Source organism: Stegodyphus dumicola, chromosome 6 (assembly GCF_044657685.1).
Source record: "Stegodyphus dumicola isolate Sdum_Otavi_A_Nest chromosome 6, ASM4465768v1".
Lineage (NCBI taxonomy): Eukaryota > Metazoa > Arthropoda > Arachnida > Araneae > Eresidae > Stegodyphus > Stegodyphus dumicola.
The window spans coordinates 222,156,762-222,176,919 of record NC_140773.1 but is presented as its reverse complement, the minus strand read 5'-3'; the positions used below and the strand labels follow the sequence as shown (position 1 = coordinate 222,176,919).

General features: G+C 32.7%; 1 protein-coding gene across 1 annotated transcript in view; it reads right to left on the bottom strand.

Annotated features, from left to right (window-relative positions):
• LOC118183893 (uncharacterized) overlaps positions 1-20,158 on the bottom strand; it is a 172,457-nt gene that overhangs the window by 2,033 nt on the left and 150,266 nt on the right. Inside the window, exons 8-12 of the mRNA XM_085819572.1 lie at positions 15,654-15,743; positions 15,069-15,232; positions 11,754-12,474; positions 10,562-10,606; positions 1,416-1,478 (exon numbers count right to left, since the gene is read on the bottom strand). Coding sequence (XP_085675698.1) covers positions 1,416-1,478; positions 10,562-10,606; positions 11,754-12,474; positions 15,069-15,232; positions 15,654-15,743 — 1,083 coding nt within the window. The remainder of the gene's footprint in view (positions 1-1,415; positions 1,479-10,561; positions 10,607-11,753; positions 12,475-15,068; positions 15,233-15,653; positions 15,744-20,158) is intronic.

The window sequence follows — 20,158 nt, the reverse complement described above, 5'->3', positions numbered from 1 at the left end:
GAGTGCTATGAGCACGAAGGAAATGCTTTTTTATGCCGTATCATTACACTGGATGAGACTTGGGCCTGATCGTACCAGCCAGAACTGAAACACCAATCAAACGAATGGCGTCATCACGGTCACCACGACGTTCGAAATTTTGTCAGAACCCCAGCAATGTGAAAGTTATGGTGATTTTCGTGTACGATTGTGTTGTTGTCATCCTAACGCATACCGTTCCCTCACAGCTGACCGTCACTGCGCAGTATTACTACTCATTTTTGGAGCACAATCTCCGACCAGCTTTGAGAAAAAAACGGTGACACTTTCTGCAGAACACTCCTCTCATTTTGCATGACAATGCTCGGCCGCATGCAGCGCAAGCTGTGACTGATTTGTTCAAGCGATGGGGCTGGGAAGTGCTTTACCATCCACCATACTCCCCAGATCTAAGCCCTTGTGACTATGACTTAATTCCTAAGATGAAGGAACCACTTCGTGGCACTCGCTTCCAAACTGTTCCTGAGATTGATTCTTGCGGCAGTAAACCGGTCCATTCAAACTATCAACAAAACAGGCGCTGCTACAGGTATTCTGCGACTTCCACATCGTTGGAAACGGGTTGTACACAATGCTGGCGACTATATTGAAGGACTGTAAAACATGGTGACATGAATCACTTTTGTATTCCTTGTAAATAAATAGTTGCCACTATTAAAGTTCAAACCCTCGTATGTCTATACATGTGTGTGTATATATATATGTATGAGATAATCCAAACTTTTGACATTTGGTATTGGCTAAATTTTTTATCATTTTGCCATTAATGGGCTTTTATTAAAATCCATAAAGAACTTATGAATTTAATTTCAATGCAGGCAATATAAGTAATAGTTTTTAAATTATCAATTTTTAAAATAAGGGAAGAAAAAAAATATTGAAAAGGCTTTTAAAAATTATAAGGCAATGAGTTAAATTTATTAAGCAATTCAAATTAGTAATCTCTTATTTAACATAATAAAAAAAATTTTAATGAAAATCTAAACTAGCAATAGAAGTAGTAGAAACTAGCAATCATAAATTTACTTTTCTCAAAGGTACACTTTATGTCTTCATTAATAATTAGAGTTATAACTAACACCTAGCCTTAGGATTAAATATTGTGACAGAATTTCAACAAAGTTTAACAGCAATGAATTTTTTCCTAACCTGTAGCATTCTAAAATTAAAAAATATTGTGCAAGAAACTTACATACATTTTATTTTCAAATTCTTTTTGTTAGATGAAAAGAAGTGTGCCATATCGGTGAAATGAAAAACAATATGAACTTACAATTAATCTAGATTTTGGATAGTGTAGCATTCACTAATTTTATTCACTCTTATTTGTGAATACACATACAGAAACTAATAATTTTATGTAACCATGTACTTACCAAAGTCACTTGTACAGAAATTTCTTGTTTGATGTCGTGGTTTTGAACAAGGTGAGCATTCATCTAAAGAAAAATTTTAGTCTTATTTTCAAAACTTTTAATTGTAACCAATTTTTTAAACAATTTGTCTTGAAAGTTAAACAGTATCAAACTTAATAAAGAAATGCTAATTCATATTTAATTTGTATTAAAATTCAAGATTTGGCACTAACAAAGAAAGACTAAAAACATAACAACACTAAATTATATTTCTGTGTAAAAAAGTAAAATGAGAAATACTGGGGGTGCAAAATTCAAATTTCCATGAATGATAAGCTGCATTTTAAAAAAGGAGATGTTAAATTAAAGAAAACTAAGCAGTTTATAAGACACCAGACAGTGGAAATTGCTATTTACACAAATGAAAAACTTTGTAAAAATTATATTTAATGATGTACATTTTCATAATTTTTAAGGAAAATTAAATCTGTGGTCAAAAATCAATAAATGCTAGGTTAACCCCTTGGATACAGATTTATTTGAGAAAATATTTGCATGTGGAATGGATATAATTTTTGGTTGCTTGGAATAGAATGTAAAAGAAGTACATTTTACGTAAGAATTTATTTTTTCTAAAATATTTTTAAAACATTGGTGACATATGTAGTATTAAGATGTCTTTAAGTAATTAGAATTGCAAAACAAAAATAAATTAATAACAACCAAATAAAACTAAATGAAATAAATTCATGCTATAACAAAAAACCAATTACTAATAATTGTGCAGAGTGTGATATTTTTCAAAGCAAGTAAGTAAATGCAGTGCTACTTTGCATTATTTGCACTACCACGTAGTCTCTTTCCTAATATTATGCTTATAACAAACATGGCACCTTTTTCCAGGGTATTGCTTGTTTCCAGGGTATTAATTGACGGAATGTTCTCAGGAAAGTGTGCCCAATTTTTCGCTGCCAAATGAAATGGTGTATCGCTACTTGACGGGCATCCATGACGTTTATAATTTGGCAATGACAATTGCTCCAGCAATTCTTCGGTTATAGCTAAACGAAAGGAAGTTATGCCTGTGTTGGTTGTGCAGTTGATTTTAGAATATAAAACATGAGCATTATAAAAGGCCATATCTATTAGATAAAAAAAAAAAAAAAAATTATTATAATCCTTTATACATTTTCTCATAACTGGGAAGCACGCTAGCAATTGGTCTTGTTTATCAATGCCTCCCTACCTTTATTATACTCAAGCACAGATGCCGGTTTTATAATATTTTCGATATCGCCACCTTCAATTTTTCTCCTTTTGGCCTGTGTTTATCAAATCAGCATTTGAATGTTTCGTGCTAAGTAGGTGAATCATCCGCTCCTAGGGAAAACAAATGATGTCTCTCAGATGTCAAATGTACCCAAGAGTTTAATTTTTGGTTTGACGTCTTAGACACGTCATCCGTTCATAAGGGGAAAAAGTGAATGACGTCTCAGACGTCAAATGAACCCAAGGGGTTAATTAAATTTTTTTTTTTTCGTTTTTAGAGGAATATGTTAATCATGTCCGTCTATTTCTGAAATAGCATTAAATGTTTTTCTCTCATTCAGTACCATATATTTTTATAAAACTTGCATTTTCAGCTTCAACACTAATTAAAACCAAATGTTGTTCAACGTTGATACATGTTGAGGATGCTAAATGTGCAACACAATCAAATATCACATCAGCATTCAATTTGCTACGCAGCAGAAAACGAGCACATCTTTCTCATTAGAATTTTCTTTAATTTTTGTTTGCTTAAGATAAATCTAAAGCTAATTCTTTTTATATGTATACTGTTTACCAAAGAAGTAAATTATTTACGGGAGGATAATTATTTTTATACTTTTATTTTATATTTAATATCTGGGGTTCCGAAAAAAATCTGTGATAAAAAGAGATCGCCACGATTGAAAAAAAGATTAAAAATCTCCGATTTAGAGCGAAGGAAATTCCTAATTGAAAGGTGAAACAGTTCACAAAATCGAAAGCCGAAAACTACAAAAAGCTACCAGTTTATTTTCTCGAACTGAGAAGAAAGAGAAACAATCCGGAGAAATCCGTATATGACTTAAATAAACGTTAACATGAAGACTAAAAAATTATTACCGCCAGAAAAGAAGTATGCAGAGTTTTCGCTGTTAGGAACAGACTCTGCCCGAAAATACAGAGGAAAAACCATGATGTATTTTTTGTGGTGACGAACACGTCAGCAACTATCAAGGACGTAGATTCTATAAAACGGAATTTGAAAAGACTAAAATCCAAGAAAAACCTGCAGCCACGATTTTAGAAACGATTTCCCAGTCCTACATTATAATCGAAGAAAATTTTATTAAAACACAAAAGAAAACAAACTTCATACGCAGATAAAGTTAAAGGGAAAATTAAGCCTTTCCCCGAAGATCTAATTGAAACTGCGGAATGGATAGAAAATAAGGAATCTAGAAATTTCTTGAAAACGTCATTTATTCCATAAAAAAAAAAAAAAAAAAAAAAGAAGCTAAAACTACTGCAGAAAAATTAAAAGCTGGATTGCTGGATTCAAAGCAGTACAAATACTTATTCAATTTGCTGAGAGTGAAGATCAGAACTAAGCATTATTTAAGAGTTCACTATTTTTTTCCTTTTGATGAGAAGAACCGTAGTGCAGAAGTATGGCACAGAGACAATAAGAATTAATTGGGTTTGGGTTGCTATTTCTCATCACTTGATTTTCTGCTTTCTCAAGATTCTTCATTTTTCATCTCTGATGACAGTATGAAAGCATCTTACCTTCTTTTATTCCAGGGAATGAACTCGTATAGTAAAGTTTGAAATGTTCTTTTCTTTTTAGGGTTAGTTAGTATTGGAAGAGATTACCAATTGACCTATGGTATCCTGATGTCCTCCATACTTTTACTTATACCTGTGGGGGGCCTATTCCAGTGAATGGCTCTAGGGCAAAATTTGATTTTCATGTTATTGCAATTTATTTGTAGATGCTTGGCACAGAGGGCTGATCTTGGTCCTTATTCTATTGTTCTAGCATAAAGTGGTATTGATGTCTAGTATGCATTTAATAACTGTCTACCTTTAATTCACTTCCCTAAATGTACTGTACTAGACAAGTTTCTAAAAATCCACAAAATTAAATTCCCTTCATTTGTCATAGTTACCAATGTTAAGTGTTGTTTCACATCATAAAGCCAAATATGTAATTATCCAGTTTCCTCCATTACTGTCTAGCAGTTCTGTTATAAAAATCTGATCACATACCTAAATTTCAAAAGTACCTAAAAATATTTTAAAAGCATATGCCTAAACATTTGGTATTTTAAAACTAATCAAATAATTAAAGTAATGTTAAATGAAGTTATTCTTTATTTGGTCCCTATTTGATCAGACATTCCCTATTTGATCAGATACTGCCAGTCATTGTTATATTTTTGTATATTTATTTCTACATGCATTGTAATAATTTAAGAAATAGATATCAAAACATGCAGCACATTATTGTAAATATTTGTGATTTAGGTTTCATGTAATTTTTTAAAATTTATTAACTGCATTTTATGTAATATTATTAGGTATTTTTGTTTAATGAAATCTGTGGCCACTTACTGGGCTTTAAGTGTTTATTTCATATATTATGTTGTAGATCTTGTAAGATTAATTTGAGTCCATAAATGCTTAAATAATAAAGACAGCTCAGTCAAAGCCAGAGATATGGACAGAAACAGTTAATGTCGGCAGCATTTGGCAATTTCTCATTAACTTCGTGACATTCTGAATGTTTCAGAAAAACATATCAAGTTCTAGGGGTGTTTCACCCTTTTCTCTCTTGATGCTTTAAGAATTACTTTAGTAATATATAAATATGTTGCGTTGAAACTGAGAGTCAGTTCAGTTACCCAGGTCAACTGCATCAGATTTTTGTTTGGTGATTACTTACAGGGGTTGGACAAAAATATGGAAACACCTTTAAAAAAACATGTTTCTTTGCTTAATATGGTGTAGGAAACCCGTTGGCATCCAAAACAGCTTGCAGTCTTCTCGGAATGGATAAATACAGTTCCTGTATGTTTGCCAAGGGAATATGATACCATTCTTCCTGCAAAACGGTGGCAAGTTCAGATAACGATGTTGGCGGTGGATAACGAGAGCGCACTTTCCGTTCCAATGTAGACCACAAAGGTTCGATAATATTCAGGTCTGGTGACTTTTGTGGCCAGGGGAGATGGTACAACTCATCCTCGTGCTCAGAAAACCAGTCCTGGACAATGTGAGCTGTGTGAACAGGTGCTTTGTCGTCTTGGAAGACACCATCACCATCGGGGAACAAAGTTTGTACCATGGGATGAACTTGATCGGCCAAAATGTTCACATAAGTCTTGGCAGTCATGTGCCCTGACACAGTTATCATGGGGCTAGCAGAGAACCACGATATGGCTGCCCAAACCATAACAGAACCCCCGCCATGTTTCACTCTTGGTAACAAGCAGTCTCTATTATAGGCTTGAGATGGCGTTCTCCAGACGTAAACTCGGCCAGAAGTGGGAAACAATGTGAAAGAAGACTCGTCAGACCATATTACTCGCTTCCACTGCTCTATAGTCCAGGCTTTATGACTTAAACACCACCTTTTCCTGTTACGGGCATTAGCATCACTGATGAGTGGCTTCTCAATTGCAGCACGGCCAGCAATTCCCTGTTTATGAAGCTCCCTTCTAATTGTTTTGGTACTCACAGGGTTCGGTAACACAACATTCATTTCAGCAGTAACTTTTGCAGCTGTGGTCTTCTTATTTTTCGTCACAATTGCCCTTAATGATCGTCTGTCACGATCACTCAGGACACAATTTCGTCCGCGCTGTGATTTAGCAGATGATGTTTTTCCGCTTTTCAAATATGCGGAATAAATCTTCGATACAGTACCTCTTGAAACACTAAACACCTTGGCTACCTTGCTTACGGAAGCACCTACCATACGTGCTCCAACAATTTGCCCACGTTCGAAGTCTGTTAACTCTGACATAATGCAATGACAACCTCACATAACAGTACTCCGACAACAACTGAACTGTTTAGCACATTTACGAAGTTGTATAGGTGGCGTCAGTAGTCAAAAACGCCAGAGCCACCTACATATTTCATTAAAATCAATCTTTCTTTTCAAACATGCATTTCACAAGGTGTTTCCATATTTTTGTCCATCCACTGTACCTTTATTCTGCAGCTGATTTTGGTGATCTGTGACACTTCTCATGTATTAAGAACTTTTCTTAAATCTCTTGTTCTCCTTGAGCTAATTACAGCTATTTAACTAGCTGTATGAGCCCCCCAATAAAGAGTCAATTTCTTTCAATTCGCCTGGCTTAGTTCTAGTAACTAAGCCAGGCGAATTGAAAGCCAAGTAATTTCAAAATATGAAACAATATTAAACATTTCAATTTTTTGACTTTTATTCATTGTAATTTGTACTTTTTTAAAATTTGTACTTTGTTATTTAAAACTTGAAATGTCCAACTGATATGATTTTCACATTTTTCTGTTTCAAAATATGGCAGTCCTAAACATCTGTGATGCATTCATTAGACAGGAATACCAGGCGAACGCTAAAACTAAGTGGCAAAACAGAGCCATGGCCTGTAGTACCCTGATATTTGCTTTCTGCATGAATATATGCCCTCGGCAAGTAGTCAGCTTTTTGCAGGCCCCCTAGTGTATAGTCCCCATGAGAACTTGGTACTCATTTTATCGACCCACTGATGGATCGACCTACTCAAGGGATGAAAGGCTGAGTCAACCTTGTCCAGCCCAGAGATCGAACTTCATCATGTGGGGGTGCTGCTGCATGACGCTCTAGCCACTGTGGCGCCAGGCCTACCAGACGAACGGTATTTTGTGAATAATTTTAATTCTTTCTTTATTGTTGGAATAATTTGAATCCATTCCAAAGCCAAGTCCAAAATCGCAAAACATCAATAGAAATTTTCAAAGAACATTAGAAACACTATTCAGTTGCTAGAACTGTTAAAAAATTATTAATTAGTTATAAAAGTATTTACTGCACCTTCTGTTCACGTCATATTTCTGAAATCTGTAGACAGTTTCACATAAATGAAGATAGATTTTTGTCTTTATCCGAGTTTTACAATTTCCCTGAACAATTCATTGATTTTTTTTTAACTATTGAATTTTATCTCGTGCAGATAAAATGGAAGGCATTTTTTCTTCAGGCATACATTTGGTTAATGGATTTTTTAAAAAATATTCTAAGCTATCGAAACAGTTGTTTTATGCGATTCTATGGATTTTATATTTTCAAGAATTTTTTCAGGTTTACATGGAGTTTTCCATTCATCGTTTTTTTCATTAGGGATTAATTTTTTTTGTTCGAGTATAGAAAGTACAGCATCAGGACCTAGTTTATCTACCGTGAGTTTTAGCGCTTTATCTAGTCCGTGAGATGTTTTCTGAGAGAAGTAATTTTCATTAATGGCTGAGTTGATTTTTAAATTTGCAATCTTAGGGTTTTCTTTTAACTAAGTTTAAAATTTTTTTTTTTATTATTTTTGGATTTGGAAAGGGCTTTTCTTGTGTCTTTAGCTATTTCAGGATTCAACAACTTTTGCAAGTCAAAGTTTTTGCCAGTCACAGGTGAGGATTTTAAGAACTCGTCTGGTTGTGCAGTCGTAACCAGGTGGGAGCTTACCCATCTTTCAACCCATTTCTTCAAAGTCAATCTAATCACTGAAATCATCATTGTCATGGGTCCCAAAAAAGGGATATTTTCAGTCGAGTGTAAATTCAAAAGCCACACTCATAGAAATAAAAACTTAAAAGAGTACGATAAAATAAATAAAAATGAATAATAATGATTGCTAATAAAAATGAATTATTTTATGCAGATATCTTCTTGAGACAACTGTACTATTTTTTAAAAAAAATCTTAATGGAAACAATATACACACTTGCCTGTAAATGAGGTTTTCCTGCAACATAACAATATTTGAAAAGAAATTACCATTTAAGGGGTAAATAAATTTTTAGATATAATTAGCGTAACTAACAGTCGAAATTTAACCTTAATTTTAAAATAATTTTAATACACAGAAAATCAATATTTTTCAATGAAGACACCATGAATTCATTTTTTTCAGCTTCAAAACTTATGAATAAGATGCACTTGCTATTTACAAAACATGGTAAATTAAGCTTGACTATTTTTATTATTAAGATTGTTTGGTATCTGTAATTATTTCAATTTTTAGTTTTTAATCAATAATGTCAAAATCTTTCCCAAAATTTTGAAAGTACTCACAAATTCATAAAAGTTCAGGGGGTAATTGGGTTATGTGTGGATTTAATTCTGGCAAACAGTTTCATAACTAATGCAGAAATGTAACATAATTTAAGCACACAAAAGAAGATATGGATTTAAGAACTAGCTAAAAGAGATCTTTAGTGATTCCAACATATTTTCACTATGTATGTTGACAGAAGCTTATTTTGATTAAGTTTCTCACTGACGTATGAACAGTAATAGTTTGAAATCTGTTTTAAGCAGTCAGTATGGTGGTGCTTTACATAATAATAATAATAATATATAAAGAATAAGCACATAAATAAGCAAATGTCTCGAATAACGAACTCAGTTCTACATTACAAACTGCACACAAATTTCAGCACAAGGTTAATCATGGTGCTAAAATTATGTTCTTTCCGTTTGGAGTCAACAATAATAAAAAGAGTAATAATAAAAGGTCTATTCTCAAACGGAGACAATGAATAAAGAAGGGGGAAACAAAAATATTTTTTAATATTATATCATAACTGAAGAGCTGAAAAGTCTTATTTAAGCAAAAATGTGATAAAACCCACAAAAAAGTTTCCTTTAATGAAGAGGAGAACTGAAAGATTTCTAGTCTGCTGTAACTCTTTTGAAAAACAATTTCATATTTCTGAAAATGATTCCTTATTTCTTCCTTATTAAACTTAATTTAATTAGAAGTGGGAAGATACCCAGTTCACAGCCAAGCAATGGTATCTCAATAGGTGTGGAGTGGTAGATGAATGACAACACCATGCATTTGGTCAGGACCTTTGTACAGAAAAGTAATGACAAATTTAACAACATATAAAGCACTTTAGACAACTTTCTGAAATCTGAATTTTCCAAAAGAAATTAAATCTATTTCTGCAATAGAAAATGACAACTAAATCATTGAGATTCAGAGAAAGGCTAGGAAAAGTAAACTGAACAAACAAAAAAGGAGACTGCCAACAAAAGGTGCATTAAATACTTTTATAACTAATTAATAATTTTTTAACAGTTATAGCAACTGAATAGTGTTTATAATGTTCTTTGAAAATTTCTAGTGATGTTTTGCGATTTTGGACTTGGCTGTGGAATGGATTAAACTTATTCCAACATTACAGTAAGAATTAAAATTATTCACAAAATACCGTTCGTCTGGTAGACCTGGTGCCACAGTGGCTAGAGCGTCATGCAGCAGCACCACATGATGAGGTTCGATCTCTGGGCTGGACAAGGTTGACTCAGCCTTTCATCCCTGGGTGGGTTGATCCATCAGTGGGTTGATAAAATGAGTACCAAGTTCTCTTGGGGACTATACACTAGGGGGCCTGCAAAAAGCTGACTACTTGCCGAGGGCATATATTCATGCAGAAAGCAAATATCAGGGTACTACAGGCCATGGCTCTGTTTTGCCACTTAGTTTTAGTGTTCGCCTGGCATTCCTGTCTAACGAATGCATCACAGGTTAGAATTAGGATTTATGGCAATGCATCCTAAAGCTATTTGCCTGGGGATAAGGACATCTTTTTGAAGTGATTTTTAAGGAGAACTGGCTCCTATGTAATATATGGGAAAATTACTAAAACCACCATTTACAGGATTTGAAGGTAGGCCAACAGTTTTTGAACTACAACTAACAGTTTTTGAAACAACAAACAGTTTTTGAAACTCGGCCAATCAAGGAACAGATTATGTTTGTTATCCGAGGCACCACTGTGTTGCATAAACTAGTCCTTGTATTAAAAACCATTTAATGTAAGTTTCAGATATCACTCATCATTTTACAAATGTAGACTGCTATAATATTGAAAAAAATACTCACCTTTCCCAGATTTTCTTCTTTTTTTGGCACGAGGCTTCGTTTGGCCTGAAAAAATTCCAAATATAAATATTCAGACATAAAAAATTCCAAAATAAAAATAAAAATAAATAAGTTCTAAACATCTATAAAATATTTTAGAAGTTCAGTTTGTTTCAGCTACTTGGGGACAGAATTTTCAAGAGTAACAATGAAGTCTATTAAAAGAATTATGAAATGTATGTTTTTCATGACTTCAGATTTGTTAAATAAAATCTTGGTAATAGCTTCTACCAAATTCTGAAATGTGAAAAAGCTCTTTTTTTTCACTTTTGAAGGTTAAAAGAGGCAATTGTTCACATTTCTACAATCAGTTTTGTATTTAAATAAAATCTTCTGTTATGGTTTTACATTTCGTAGAAAAAACAGATTATCTCTTGATAACATGCTAAACACACACACACACACAAAATTAAACGCCAGAAAAAATTATATTTTATTCTCTGGCTTTTGTATTTTTTCTGGTTTTTGTAATTTTAGGTTTTAGTATTTCACATTTCTTTAATTCATAATTTACATATTTATAGGGTATTTTGAAATTTATGGGTATTGAATTTCACTTCTTTTGGGTCTTTGTGAAATTAGTTCTAAATTTCGTACTTTTTATCTATACTCATCAATTTTCCGCGGCGTATTGTGCGGCAATACTTGGAATAATTTTGTTTTGAAATAAAAAATTTTATAATACGATATATAGTATATATATATATATATATATTTGAATTTAACAAACATTCTCTATTCGTATAAAGCAAATTTCTCTCCCCAAGTAGCTGAAACAAACTGAACTTCTAAAATATTTTATAGATGTTTAGAACTTATTTTTATTTTTATTTTGGAATTTTTTTATGTCTGAATATTTATATTTGGAATTTAAATTTTAAATATGAAATTTTAATTGCATACAAATAAATGATTAATTGTTGCCGTGATTTAATTTACAATATTATTTAAATTCTGAGAGCATATGTAAATTAAGTGCAAGTATCTAAAACCACGAATAAAAATATAATATTCCAAAAAGCAATCCCCCTATATCATACGCAATTAAACTGAGAACTGCATAGAAGTGAACAAGTGATACATAATTATAAAAAAACTATATATATGAAATTTAAAATCTACAAAAACTGCATATCAAAAGGATAAAACTTACTATTTATATTTGAATTCACGAAGGTAGAACTTGTTTCTTTAGAACTAAGTTTTTGTTTCATAGTTTGACTTCTTCCTGATGGCAATGATTTTGCTTCTATCCCTTTTATAGAATAATCTACATCCATATGACCTCTCCTTGATTGGGTTAATGTAGATTTAGGTCTTCCGTATTCATCTAATAAGTTATGTAAATTTTCTTGCTTTTTTACTGTTTTAACTGGTATTGGTGTTGGTCTAACTTCGAAAGTAAGAATGGGAGTTACACTGAAATTAGCTCGGGAATTAAAGTATTGTTTATTAGTGTCATATTTCTCTGATGGCGTTTCAAGGTGACCCAATTTATGGGCAATTTGAGTACTCGTTTTCACACTAGAAATAAAATTATCAGTCACTGGAGAATATATATTATGTTTATAATTATCGTGCCTTCTTTTACTCCAAGAAGGAACGGATTTCAGTACTTCATTTCTGTGATAATATGATCTGTAGCCATGAGATCTGGTAACAACAGGTAGGGATTTTCTATCAGTTGGAATGTTTTGATGAATAATGTTGTTGAATGGATGGTTAGATTCTTCTAAATTCAAAATATCTTTATTGAAAATTTCAGATGTTTTGATGGAATCTAATGAAAGAAATGAAGACGATGTAGTGGAATGCCTGGATTTAGAAATCCAGTATTCGTAATTAACTGTAGGAATATCACCAGATCCTAAAACCTAAAATAAAGAAATCGTCAATGAATCAAAGGTAAAAAAATTCATATTTCCAAGCAAATAAATATTTGGTATTGTCGCCAATGGCGATGTACCGAATTTCGTCAGTTAGTTAATCAGTTTTATAACAGATGGCGCCACCTCCTTTATCAGATACGATTTTATCTGTAATAGTTCATCTTGTCTTTCACATGCAATTTTTCCATTGAATTTGCGATGAGCTTTTAAAATGCTGTTTTCTAATCTTTGTTATCGATTTACTTTCAAATAAATTTCACATTTACATTACGGAGAATTGAAATAAGAAGCAAATGAAATAAGTGCTAATTTTTAAATGGCTACTGTGCTTAATGTATCTCTCTTAAATTCTTTCACTCTCTTTTTTAATACTGCTTACAACAAATTGTTTCTAAATAGGTTTTGAAACAACTAAATATAGCAATACAAAAACTGGGTGTATTTTTACCTCTTGTCTGTTTCCATCACTAAGTGCACAAAATTCTTGATATAATCTATATCAAGAATCTGTGCTCTATCTGTGTTCATATGCATTTTTGTAAAAATAACATGTATATTAAAGGCTTCTTTAAAAATTTCAATTATTTTCACCTGTTTTTTGTTAATAATATGCAGTGTTTTCAAACAAATTTAACAAAACTTAATGGAAAATGTAGCAACATTTAAGAGAAACATTAAACTGAAATTTGAAACAAAGAGCATTAAAGGAAAATGATTTTTAACTGTGCCTGCACAAAATGTATCGCTTTTTTATTTTATTGGTGATTGTGATAATATGTACGTATCGACTTGTCTAATTGATATAACGGTTCAGTTTTCAAAACTTGAACTACACTCATGTCCATAAATTAAGGATAATTCGGAGTCACGCGGAAATCGAACTCTAAAATAAATATATCACCTGTAAAATCACTACACACATCTTCAAGAATCATATGCAAATTTCAGGAAGTAACCAGATGACACCGATGGTACGTCACAATGACGAGAGTGATATAAGGAATACAGGCAAAGAAGTAAAATTGTTCGCAGCCGCTTTATAAGCATTTCAGTGCAATAACCGAATAGTTATGACACAAAGGACACATTCGGATGATTTTTTATGTGGTAGAATTATCGGCCGTCTGGAATGTGGGCGTACCCCAACTGGAAGTATCAGACAAACTTGGAATTGCCCAGAGTGTCATCTCCAGGCTTTGGCAGCGATTCCAAGATGATGGTAATGTGAGTAGACGTTACAGCACAGGTCGCCCCAGAGTTACAACGCCGAATGAGGACCGGTATTTCACAGTTACTGCCAAATGAAACTGGCGGAGCACAGCTTCAGACCTGTCTCGTCAGCTCTCTTCAGCCACTGGCTCTCTAGCCTGGAGTAGAGAGCATGCATTGTGGACACCGCAATAGTGGGCTTGTGTGATGTTTTCTGACGAGTACAGGGTTAGTTTGCAGTCTGATTCTCACCGGACTTTCATATGGAGAGCTCCAGGTACCCGTTACCACCAAGAAAACATCATTGAACGACACCATTACGGTGGTGCAGGAGTGCTTGGTGGACTTATTCTGGGTTCCAGAACTGACCTGCATGTTCAAATTGGAACCATGACAAGCCAAATCTATCGGGACGTCATTCTGGAACAACATGTATGTTTGTTTCGGGGCGCCATAGGCGCACAATTTGTGTTTATGGATGACAACGCCTGTCCTCACCGTGCAAACATCGTAAGCGAATGCCTTCAATCGGAGGATATCACCAGTATGGACTGGCCAGCATTCTCACCGGACTTGAATCCAGTAGAGCACATGTGGGAGATGCTTGGCCGACAAGTTGCAGCCCGTCAACCTCCTCCTACATGTCTACCGGAACTTCGGAGAGCATTGCTTTTTGAGTGGTGTAATATCCCCCAAGATCAGATCGATAATTTGATACTCAGCAGGCCTAGGCGTTGTACGGACTGTATTGCATTGTCTGGGAGACATACAATGTATTAACAATCATACCAACCATGTAATATTGGATTTTGTAACTAGGTTTTTTTTTTGTAATTTGCTCCAAGGAGAAAAAATCGCTATTTTTTTTTAATAATATCAAACATATAGCATCTTATTTTGCTCTTTACCTTTTGTTTAATAAATAAGCTTTACAAATAAGTCAAATTTGTTTTGCTTCTAACTCTTCCTTTGCCTGATTTTGCATTATCCTTAATTTGTGGACATGAGTGTATTAAAAGCAAGTAACAACCAAGCAATACAACAATACAATTAAGCAGTAAATTAACCCTCTGAGCGGCACAGGATTTTAGATCCGTCATGAAAACTGATATTTAACTATAATTTATTAATTGAGATTGTATAATTTTTTATTTTAGTTCGCATTTTCATAAACTTACATTCCTTAACATGATATTTACATTATTAAAGAAACAAAGAAAGCAAAATATCTTAAATTATAAGCCAATATATGCCCAAAGAAGCAAAACTTCTGATGACCGGATAAAACCAGTCATAATGCTCAGAGGGTTTTAATAAAATTTTTCCCTATAGATAAGTATATATTAGAGGTTTAATGTGAACATACTTACACATATAAATATATTGAATCTAATAGGTCCTGTAGATGACAATGATTCATACCCATCCCACGTCCTGTTATATAAGAATTCAGATCCATGTATGATGAAGCGCCCTGGTGATTGGATCCTCCAATTACCATTGATTTGGTAACTGCCTTTATGATCAACTAAAACTTGAAAAAAAAAGGTACTCATAAGAATGTACTTTAAATTATGTTGATTACATATGCCATTAAAATACAAACAAATTTAAAGGAAGTGAGTTTATAATTTTAAAATTGATCAGTTTGTTAAGGAATGTAATTTGAAATTTAAAGATCTTACTATGTCATATCAATGATAGCATTCTGGAAATCGATTATTGGCTCACAGCAAGTCTGATAAATTAACGACGTTGAAATGGCAAAAAATTGTCAAGATGCGCGGATAGTAAATGCTGGATAAAGTTCCAAAAATTTTGGAACATATCTCTAAAACCATTTCTAATGTTTATATTTATGAAATTAGAATAATTTGTTTTTCAAAATACTAAAAAATAACAATTAAATTAGAACTTTTGCAGTGGGAATCGAAAACAAATGAAAATATTCTTACCCAAAAAATTCGTTTCACTTTTTTCTGTCACGAGTATGCGTGTCGCTCCCTCTGGAATAGCAACTATTTCGTTGTAATCATAATGATGATCTGAAAATAACATGAATGAATCATAACACTGTATTCATAGCACTTATTCACTTAACAGTAGCATTGTATTTAATTTTATTTCCAATTAACAACATTTTATGAAGTTTTGTCCAAATAGTTTAGTCCAGTACAGTCTAAACAGTTAGTACGAGTGTCCAAATAGTTAAGAATTTTGAATACTGGGAGTTCGATCTTAGATGAACGGATGGCTGCATGGTTAGGTTTCACAGGTTTTCCCCATATGTAACGTCAATAAGAGTCAATTTTTCATAGAATGTCTTCCACTGAGCCATACCTTCTTTTAGAGAGATAGCCATTTTCAGTGAAGTTCTGAAGAGTTAAGGATTAAAGCGATTCATTTAACAAAAAGCATGCAAATTTGAACTTAAAATTAGATGGTATTCGAACACTGGGAATAATTTTGAAAAACAAAATTATAATAATTATAATTAAAAATATGATAAAAAATCTGAAAGGTTTCAGATTTTAAATTACATCCGTAGGGGCTTTTTTTTTTAACGTTTTGTGTGTTGCCTTTATTTATTAAATATCATGTTCCATAAAATTCAGTTCAGTAGCAATGTCGTAAAATAATTTTAAAATGAGCATGTCTTTAGAAAACAAATTCCAAATTTCAAACTTGGTCTTCCACATGCCCATATTTGTAGGAGAATTACGTCATTCAAAATTCGAGGCTCTATGTACTGTTGTTTTATCACAATGCGAGAAATATACATACATTTATGCATATTTTTCATTATTTAATTTCTTCAAATATAATGCAGGGCTCTAATATTGGGTGGCAACAGTTTGAAAAGTGAAACGGGCATTTCTAGTGATTCGAAGCAAAATCGCAAAACGAAAACTACAGTTCTTCAGGAACAAAGCCCCTTTGGACTAAAAAAAAAAAAAAAAAAAAAAAAAAAAAAAAAAAAAAAAAAAAAAAAAAAAAATTCCTGAAAGTTTTGGCTAGCTGTCACTTCACGCAATTATGCAAAATGTCTTACCAAATAAACTGTCAAGGTAAAACTTTGTCTTCGGTTACTTTCCGCTGTTGAATATGTCATATTTAAAGTACTCTTAATTTTTTCCTCTGTAGATTAAAGACTTATTCTTCTCTGTTGACTGTTTATAAGATTAGACATTGCATTAGAAAATCTAGCCGTATTCTTTTCCCAATTTCTTGCTTCTTCCTGTTTCTGTGATTTGAAATACTTATTTTGATTAACTGCCCAGATGGTATAGAGGTTAGGGGAGCCTGACAGCGATACCAAAGGGCCCGGGTTCGAATCCCAGAGATGGCATGGATGTAAAATTGTATGTCCCTTCATAGGAGGTAACAATGGCTCTCTATTAAGTGCCTCCACAATAAAATGGCCATCACTTCTGGCCTTAGGAGTCGCCAATGCCGTTATAGGCAAGTGTCCACCATCGGGGAAAAAAATATTTTGTCACTTGATGATTATTTTTATTGTTGACGATCTTTTTGGAATAAAATTTTGGAAATATTCTATTAGCTTACCTTAAATATTCAGTTTTGTTTTATTATTTAATAAATGAAATAAAGGAATGCAATTAAAAATAATCAAACAACAAAAATAAATTTTGAATAAAATTCTATAAATTTTGATTGCAAGTCCCTCTTCTTCAAAAGCAATTTTTTTTAACACTGGCATTTTTTCTCTTTCGCTTGTTAGACATCGAGAAGATGACAGAAAGTTTAGTACAAAATACTATGTTTCCTCTACTGACTGTTAAGATAAGAGATGATGTGCAGATTCACAAAAAGTAGTTAAAATATTGAGGAAAATGTCACCTGTACATTGGGCTTTCTGACATATTTAATATATGCACAGAGAAGCTACATTTACAGGTATATTAAATTGCGAATTTAATTACACCAAAGATTACAAATATTTTCTTGCATCGACACCATTTAAAAGAATAGTTTTCAACATCAACTCCCTTATAAGCTTCTTTGAAATATACAACACGCGACATAATGAATAATACAAACAACTGCACACAAATAATATAAAGATAACATATTAAGAATATGAACTACTGTTTGGAAAATATGTTTTATTACATTTATGATTAATTAATTTTTGTATTATTATTATTTTTTTAATTTTACAAATATAGACAAGTTTTCAGAAACAATATCATAGATTCTAATTGCATAAAGTTCGATTTTAATTAATGTGACGGCCGCGCCTCACGCATTGATGCAATTTTATTTAAAAATTCAGATAAAATTGTTTGTTTCTTAGATCACCCCGTTCAAACATTTTTCAACCTGTTTCTTGTTTTCGATATTAAATTTAGAGCCTGTTATCACTATGTAGGCAGAAGGAAAGTCAATGATGTTGGTTCAGTAACAACTTTTATTGAGGGATATTTCTTTCGGATGATTTTTAAATTCTGAAACTTGGCACAACCCCGTGTTTTAAATAATACTTGTGCTTGAGCATCCCCTTTCAATGAAGTCAAACTGTTTTTGAATCTTAATATCAAGAGAAGATATATGGAGGTTCAGCGGTTCCATGAGCTATGCTAGCACATTTAAATTTCGAATGCCTTGGAAGCGAAAATCCAAAGATTCTTTAAAATTTTGCAAGTGGTTTCTGTATAACAATATATCTTATGAGAAAACTCAACCTTTTTAAATAAAGGACAGTCACATTAATGGGCAACAGTGAACAATCACATCATTCCATGGACAAATTCCTGCTTTGTATTATTTTGATTGAGTTTTATGTTCCTGCCTTTTACTTTTCATATTGCACTTATTGCCTAAAATGTTTACATATTTAAAAATAATTGTAGTGTATTTTTCCTTATATTTATTTTATGTAATTTATTCCTTATTACATAACATAAAAATTTATATCAATAAATTAATTATCAATTTTATTAACTTTTTTTTTTGAAATCAAGGGAATCTTCACTTCACCATTAACCTGCGACTGTTCGAACATTTTTTGATGACTTTGCTTTGCTGTTAAAAAATCTCGCGTTTGGAAACATTTTTTTTAACTGCAACTATATTTTTGAAAATGTAAATTAACGTCTGCTATTCGACAATTTTGTTTTCATGCAAAATGGTGCTTTTAAAGAAGCAATGGATGGAAGGCTTTATTTGTGCTCTTTCCAAAAAAAAATTATTTGTATTTAGTTAATAAAAAATGCCGTAAAAGCCCTGATTTTTTGGTACCTAAAGTACGATAGATAATATTGTCAATAAGAAAGGAAAAAAAGGTCAACATTTAGCTTCAAGCAGAAAATGGTTCAAAACACATATCCAAGGGAAAAAATGGAATATTTCGAAAGTTGTAAAATTAAGGTCTTTAATAGCACACGAAAATCCGCAAAGTCAAAAGACAGTCGCGAAGTCATTAAAATGCTAAGTGTCAGCCGTAAACAAAGTGATTAATGTTAACTTGAATCTTCGAAAATCAGAAGAAACGTAATGTACATCGTTTTTATCCACGACACATAGCAGAAAGCAGAATGTGCTGCATAATTCTCTATGAGCAACAATTATTCGAACACAAATGGAAAACGTTGTCACAATAGATGAATCTTGGCATATTTAAATGACCGCAATAAAAAGAGATCCATTAATTATCATAAAAGACAAGAAAGAAACTTCGAAGATGGTTCAAATAATCAAAAGAAAGTTTTTCGAAAGGGTTGTTGGTTTTTGATATAACGACAAATAAAAATTAAAGAGGGTGCAGGAAACTGTTAAGGTAAACTTCACATATTATCAGGAACACGTTTTATGCCCAATTTTCAAATGAAATAATGAAATAATTTTTATAACATAAACACACGTGCATGCAATCATACATTTCTGATAAACAGAACAATATCCGGTCCTGATAAACAGAACAATACCTAAATAAATACTAAGGAAAACAACAGCAAAACTAATAATGAAATACTCAGTTCACTTTCACGTTAGAGGACATTATCAATTTGTAATGTCCCTCGTTACTTTGCCAATGACAAAATGTCGATGAATACAGTGAACTTATTAGGTATTTCTCCCGCCTTCTTAGCATGCCTTTGCTAGTCAAGTGGTCAGCACGCACGACGCGTATTCGAGAGGTCCGTGGTTTGAGTCCCGGGAGAGTATTGCTCCTTTTTCACATCTCCTGCTTCCAAATAACCTAATATCGCTACAAACTAAGTAGCGACGTATCAATGAGATCAAGCAACTCGAGAAAGGTTAAAATACCCTTTTATTTACTCAAAGAAATAATAACAGATGGCCCCTTCTCAGGCTTATAGGAAAGCCTCCATTGGGGCTTTTAAATCAGGATAAAAAATAAGAAGCTAGACACAAATATTTAATGTAGTTAGCCCTTAACTTAAACTAGCCGCCGATCCTCTTCAGGCACGTACTA